Source organism: Lotus japonicus, chromosome 5, assembly GCF_012489685.1.
Source record: "Lotus japonicus ecotype B-129 chromosome 5, LjGifu_v1.2".
NCBI classification, from domain to species: domain Eukaryota; kingdom Viridiplantae; phylum Streptophyta; class Magnoliopsida; order Fabales; family Fabaceae; genus Lotus; species Lotus japonicus.
Window position 1 is genome coordinate 16,318,644 of NC_080045.1, and position 6,471 is coordinate 16,325,114.

The 6,471-nt window shown below is 34.7% G+C and overlaps 1 protein-coding gene across 1 annotated transcript; it reads left to right on the forward strand.

The window, feature by feature from the left end:
- Positions 1 to 1,842: 1,842 nt before the first annotated feature.
- Positions 1,843 to 6,071, forward strand: LOC130717875 (monodehydroascorbate reductase). The gene is made up of 10 exons (XM_057568260.1): positions 1,843 to 2,093; positions 2,481 to 2,552; positions 3,550 to 3,601; positions 3,965 to 4,045; positions 4,212 to 4,330; positions 4,423 to 4,642; positions 4,719 to 4,837; positions 4,928 to 5,053; positions 5,163 to 5,303; positions 5,480 to 6,071. The coding sequence occupies exons 1-10, from the start codon at positions 2,046 to 2,048 to the stop codon at positions 5,801 to 5,803; spliced, it is 1,302 nt and encodes a 433-aa protein (XP_057424243.1). The 5' UTR covers positions 1,843 to 2,045; the 3' UTR covers positions 5,804 to 6,071.
- The last annotated feature ends 400 nt before the right edge of the window (positions 6,072 to 6,471 follow it).

The window sequence follows — 6,471 nt, forward strand, 5'->3', positions numbered from 1 at the left end:
TTCAGGTCTGTTTCTACTTGGCACCAACTTAACTATTTTGTTTTTGCTGTTAAACTGAACATCACTCCTAAATGGAATTGTTGTTTTTGCAGTGAATGGAACTAAGCAATCTGATCAGCGTCATCGAGCTAGGATTTGTGTTGACCATTCTTCATTGTTTGCTGAATTAGGTAGTTGTTTTTTTTTTCAATGTTTCAATGGTACTATGGCTATGTTTGGCATGTTTAGCTGATAAGCTAGCTGAAAGCTGAAAAGCTAGCTGAAAGCTTATAAGCTAGCTGATAGCTGAAAGCTGATAAGCTGATAAGCTAGCTGAAAGCTGATAGCTGAAAGCTGAAAAGCTACGTGATTGAAACAAAAGTGTTTGGTAGAACTAGCTGTTAAACAAGCTGAAATTGTAAAATGACATAAAAGGACATACTTGTATAATTATTTTTATATTACATTACTTTATTTTCACATTAATACCAATATGATATTAATATTAAAATTATTATCACTTTAAATATTTTTATTAGCTACAGTTATATATCATCTTAAAAATATAATATTTATTTTTATTTATTTTTATTAATATAATATTTATAATACTTGTGGTGCGCAGCGGTGTGGAGGAAATGGCGGCGAAAATTGCATACGTAAGTGTGAGGGGAAAATAAGTTTAGTGTTTTTATAAATATATAAGGGTAAGGGTAGAATTTTAATAAAATAATAAGGATAAAAATGAGAATAAATTTAATAAGCTATAAGCTTTAAGCTATAAGCTACCTGAGATAGCTTATAGCTTAAAGCTTTAAGCTACTAAAATAAGCTCCTTCACCAAACACTTTTGAAGAGCTTTTAAGCTAGTCAAATAAGCTTTAAGGTAGTCAAATAAGCTATAAGTTAGCTGAAATGGCATGTCAAACATAGCCTATGTACAAGATATCCCGTATTTTGAGCTATTTGAAATTATTTAAATTAATAAGTGCTTTTTATAATTTCAACTCACAAGTTATTATACTCGCCGTGCAACGCACGGGTAAGAATACTACTCCCTCCAATCCTATTTATAAGCATGAAAGAAAAGAAAAATCTTGGTCCTTTTTATAAGAACCAAATGAAAGTTTGAGCTTATTAATTCTAACTTGTAAAATGTATCTCATTAATTATTCTCTCTCTTTCCCATTTTCCAACACTAATAACAAAGGGTAATTTTGGAAGTTTATTTTAATTTAAGACAAATTTAATGCATTTTATCTAGTTTAACTACATTTTTTAAACTATATGAATTTTTTTGTTGTTGCTTATAAATAGGACCGGAGTGAGTAATATTTGTTAATATCATTAAGAAAAGAGTAAAAGCCAGTATTTCAAATTCATCGACACTTGTCACGGTTGTGACATTAGATTTTAACCAAATCCAGTCAAAAAGTTATCATGTATCATAAAACTTTATTTGTTTTGGTTAACTGACCACGTCACCTTTTGGTTAGTTTATCTACTATTTTTTTATTGTTTTCATAGACGAATTATGATTCATGTAAAAGAAATTCAGACATAAACGTCCAAAATCATTATACTCGAATAAAATTAAACGTTTATTTTTAAAAAAATACCCCATATGAAAACTGAATAGAGGTACAAATTGTCAAAACCCAAAATATTCCACCTCAATAATATTTTATTTAATAACTTGACGAAAGAGTACAATTAATTGTATTTTACAATGAGAAAGTCATTTAATAAGATTTTAATTTTTTTTAATAACTATTCATTTTTTGGTGAAAGAATTCATTTCATAAAAGGAAATTTGGAGTCCCCGGGAGGGAAAGGAATCAATCAATGATCTTAATACCGCCACGGCGATACGCGGTGGTGGTGGAAGCGAGAATTGAATTCCCAAACCTGCCACGTCAGCACGATTCCTTTCCCACAACGCGTTTCCCAAAATACCCTTCGAAAACCAATAAAATGCGGATCTGACTCAACCACCACCATCATCATCATCATCCACAGAACTGAACTCTCTCTTTTCTTGCTGCGATTCTCAGTCACCTTCTTCCATGGCGAAAACCTTCAAGTACGTTATCCTCGGAGGAGGAGTTTCCGCTGTGAGTTCCACTACTGTTTTCACTCCATCAGTTTCATTTTTTTGCTTTTTCGTTTAATTCTAGTGATCTTTGAAATTCTACTGTGGTTTAGGTTTAATTCTGCGTTTTCGTTGATTCCTGTGAATTTTCTTGCTGAATCGGATGTTTTTTTTTGGAATTGAAGTATGATTAGGTTGAATCGTGTTTAGTTTAGCTTCCTGCGTTTACTACTGTGTTAGCTTTTGAGAACTGTGAGCTTGGATTGAATTGTGATGAAATGTGAAAATGTTTAAATCAGCACGATTTCAACTTTTTAATTTTTGTTTGTTTTTGTTGTTGTGGTGATCATGGATTGTGTTGTGTTTTTACTTGTTGGATGTTGAAGTTGACATTTGTTTGAAATTGCAGGGTTATGCGGCGAGGGAGTTTGCCAAACAGGGAGTTAAGCCAGGAGAGCTGGCTCTCATTTCTAAGGAAGCGGTATGCTTCGTATTCTCTGCATTTTGCTTCGTAAACTAGAAAATGCTTTGTGCTTTTTCATGTAATTCTTATATTTTTGCGTGCGATTTTCTAATGGCCAAGGTGGTTCGAGAAGCATGATGCGTATTCTTTGTACTGTTGTCTCTGATTTGGTCTATTACAAATTGTGCATGTGCGGTTAATTATGTTATTTAAGGGTGTGTTTGGGAGATGGGAGTTGAGTTTTGGAGGGGAGGGAAGGGAAGGGAGAGGCTTCTTCGAGTTTTTAAGAAACGGGGAAGGGTTTTGGGGAATTTTTGAAAACCCTCCAAGACCGTCATTTAGTTGTTTTGTGGAGTTCCCCCAAATTGGGGGATTTAGAGGAATCGGAACTTGCAAACAAGTCTAGGGCTTACCCCCTTTCCCCTTCACTTGCCCTCCCCGCCCCTTCCCCGTAAAGCCTTTCTCTTCCCTCCCCTAAAAGCTCACGAACACACCCTAAGTATTTAGTCCAAAAACACTCATCAGATGAGGGTTCATATCAATCAACTTTTTCGCATAAGTTGATTTCCTTGATAAGAAATTTATTGAAATAAGTTTATAAAAACAAATACTCGCAGGCTATAGCTATTTCTTCAAAGTATAACCAAACAATTGCTTAATTGTATGTCATAATATAAATCCAATTGAACTTAAGCAAAATAAAACGTACCCATATTTGCGAGAGGCATTAGTCCCTAAGAATGCTAAAATCCTACTCTAGGTCATAAGAATCACAAATGTTTGGTCATTTTACTTTTTCATAGGAATTGTGTCCAGTGTGTAATGATTTATTTGGCTGGCATTTGAGGATTTAGCAAGTAGGATGGAAGATTTTGGATTTTCAGGACTAATGTGTCCACTGCTATATTTTTAATGAACTAATTTGGGATGTTATGATTTTTTTTTTGTTGTCATTTTTATCTTGTGCGGTTAAATTTTTGCTACATATTCCCTTATTCTTTACATGTCTGTGCAGGTAGCACCTTATGAACGTCCTGCTCTAAGCAAAGCTTACCTTTTTCCAGAGTGTAAGTTTGTAATGCACTCTATTCTTTTTCTTCTTCTTTTTTTCCCATTTCATCTATGGGTTAAATTTTGATGGCAATAATATTGTGTTATTGTTTATTTGGTTTCATTTTGTTAGAAATACAATATAAAACCATTCAAATGTCTTCACTGAAGAGCTTAAGCTTTTCGGGTTGTCGGTTAATGACAAATTTCTTAAAATTAATTGTTGAATTGAATTTAATAAAAGCTATGTCTAATGTTGCTAAGTGCTAATCATTCCTGGGTTTGTCATCTTTGTTGCAATCTTACTTCAAATTTAAATATCAACTTACCTTGCTTATCTCACTTAATATGTGATTTGATGTCACAATTGGATTTTGCAGCCCCTGCTAGACTTCCTGGGTTCCATGTCTGTGTTGGAAGTGGGGGAGAAAGATTGCTTCCTGAGTGGTACCAAGAGAAAGGTGACTTTGGCTTTCATTCCCATTTTTTGAGGTCGACATTATTAATTTGGTGGATATATAACTATTGTATCGACTGTCATGTGAAAGGGAGAGAAAAGGAAATGGAAGAATGAAGCTTTATAACTGCTTTCTTATGCTAAATTTCAAATTGCATTGACTATTGCAGGGGTAGAGTTAATTCTCAGTACGGAAATAGTAAAAGCAGACCTTGCTGCCAAATCTCTGACCAGTGCTAAAGGAGAAACATTCAATTACCAGACTTTGGTTATTGCTACTGGCTCATCAGTAAGCACCCTTGTGGATCTGAAAGATGTCACCTTCATTGTTCACGCTTCCCATCTTTTCACCTTACTAATATTATTGATATTGTTTTGCAGGTTATAAGGTTGACAGATTTTGGTGTAGAAGGAGCTGATGCTAAAAACATCTTTTATTTGAGGGAGGTTGATGATGCTGACCAATTGTACGAGGCAATCAAAGCAAAGAAGAATGGGAAAGCTGTGGTTGTTGGGGGAGGATACATTGGTCTGGAGTTGAGTGCTGTCTTGAGACTCAACAATATTGATGTTACTATGGTCTACCCAGAACCTTGGTGCAGTAAGTGGACATTTATAGATGTGTGTTTGTATTTCTAATTTACAAATTTATAAACTATTTTAAATCTATATTGCAGTGCCACGACTCTTTACATCTGGTATAGCTGAGTTCTATGAGAGATTTTATGCAAATAAGGGGGTCAATATCATTAAAGGAACTGTTGCCACTGGATTCACTGCCAGTTCCAGTGGGGAGGTATGATTGCCCGTGATCTTGGAATACTGTCATGTGATGACATTTTAAAGTTTCTCAGCTATTTTAGCATGACCTTCATCTTTAATTCAGGTAAAAGAAGTAAAACTAAAAGATGGAAGGGTCTTGGAAGCTGATCTTGTTGTTGTTGGTGTTGGAGGAAGGCCTTTAACATCCTTATTCAAAGGGCAGGTTGAAGAGGAGAAAGGTGGAATCAAGGTTAGTAAACCATATCTGGACGCTCGTCATCAGGCTATAAAATATTCATTCTAGGTATTGAAAATAAATATTTTTATCAATATGATAACAGCATTTGTTTTGTTTGCAGACCGATTCCTCCTTCAAATCAAATGTTCCTAATGTATATGCTGTTGGTGATGTTGCTACATTCCCTTTGAAATTGTATGATGAGTTGAGAAGGGTTGAACATGTTGACCATGCTCGCAAATCAGCTGAGCAGGCTGTGAAGGTAAATGAGTACTTCTGCTTCTCCAATTATGCATTAATTGACATGACCTTTCGATCCTAACATCCTGTTTTGTAAACATTTCATAAGCTACTCAGTAGACATATGCAAATTTTATTTTCATCCTCTATATAATTACAAATGCTGTTTGTCATATTGTGATGGCATGTTTTGTGCAGGCCATCAAGGCAGCTGAGGATGGGAAAACAGTAGAGGAGTATGATTATCTTCCATACTTCTATTCCCGTTCATTTGATCTGTCTTGGCAATTCTACGGCGACAATGTTGGTGACACCGTGCTTTTTGGAGACAACAATCCAGCCTCATCAAAGCCTAAGTTTGGAACATACTGGATTAAAGGTGGGAAAGTTATCGGGGCCTTTCTGGAGGGTGGAACTCCTGAGGAGAACAAGGCTATTGCCAAAGTTGCAAGGGTCCAGCCTCCGGTGGAGAATGTGGATCAACTCGCAAAGGAAGGTCTTTCCTTTGCTAGTAAAATATAATTTTACTGTTGGGAAGGATAAAATTGCTTGTTGATTGCATAGAATACATTTGTATTGGCTTCATTTTACTCTATAGTTATGACTTAAGGAATAAAGGAATCTTATTTGGAGATTTTTGTGTGTTTGTTTGATATCTCATTGTAAGGGATATATATGCTATATCAGGCCTACTCCATTTCTCTAGCAACTTTCTTGTGTTCACAAACTCGGGCGTGCACCCATTTGCATTGTAAGTAACTGATAAAAGGAAAAACCGATTTTGGTGGAATTTGGTTTGCATTTTATTTTTCAAATCTATTCTAAGTTTATTGCATTTGAAAGAAAAACGTTTTGATGTTAAAACTTCACTCGTGTATGATTTTTCCGCAATTGTTGTCATTGTTTTTATTTTTCCTAGGCTGAGGAAAAAAAAATGCTATAATTCCAAGGTTAGTGTGCTTTTCTGTTCAAAAAAAAAAAAGGTTAGTGTGCTTTTATCCATTGGTCACGTTTTCTTATAATCTTTGACCATATGTTGAGTTTTCTGTTAAATATATGACTTTCTGTTTGGAGAACTATTAGTTATAGAAAAGTTAAAAGTGTAATAGGACTTTTTAGATTTACAATATTTTGTTGGACAATTTCAAGAAGATTAGTTTGATTAATGAATCAGACTTTCTTACTTCCAT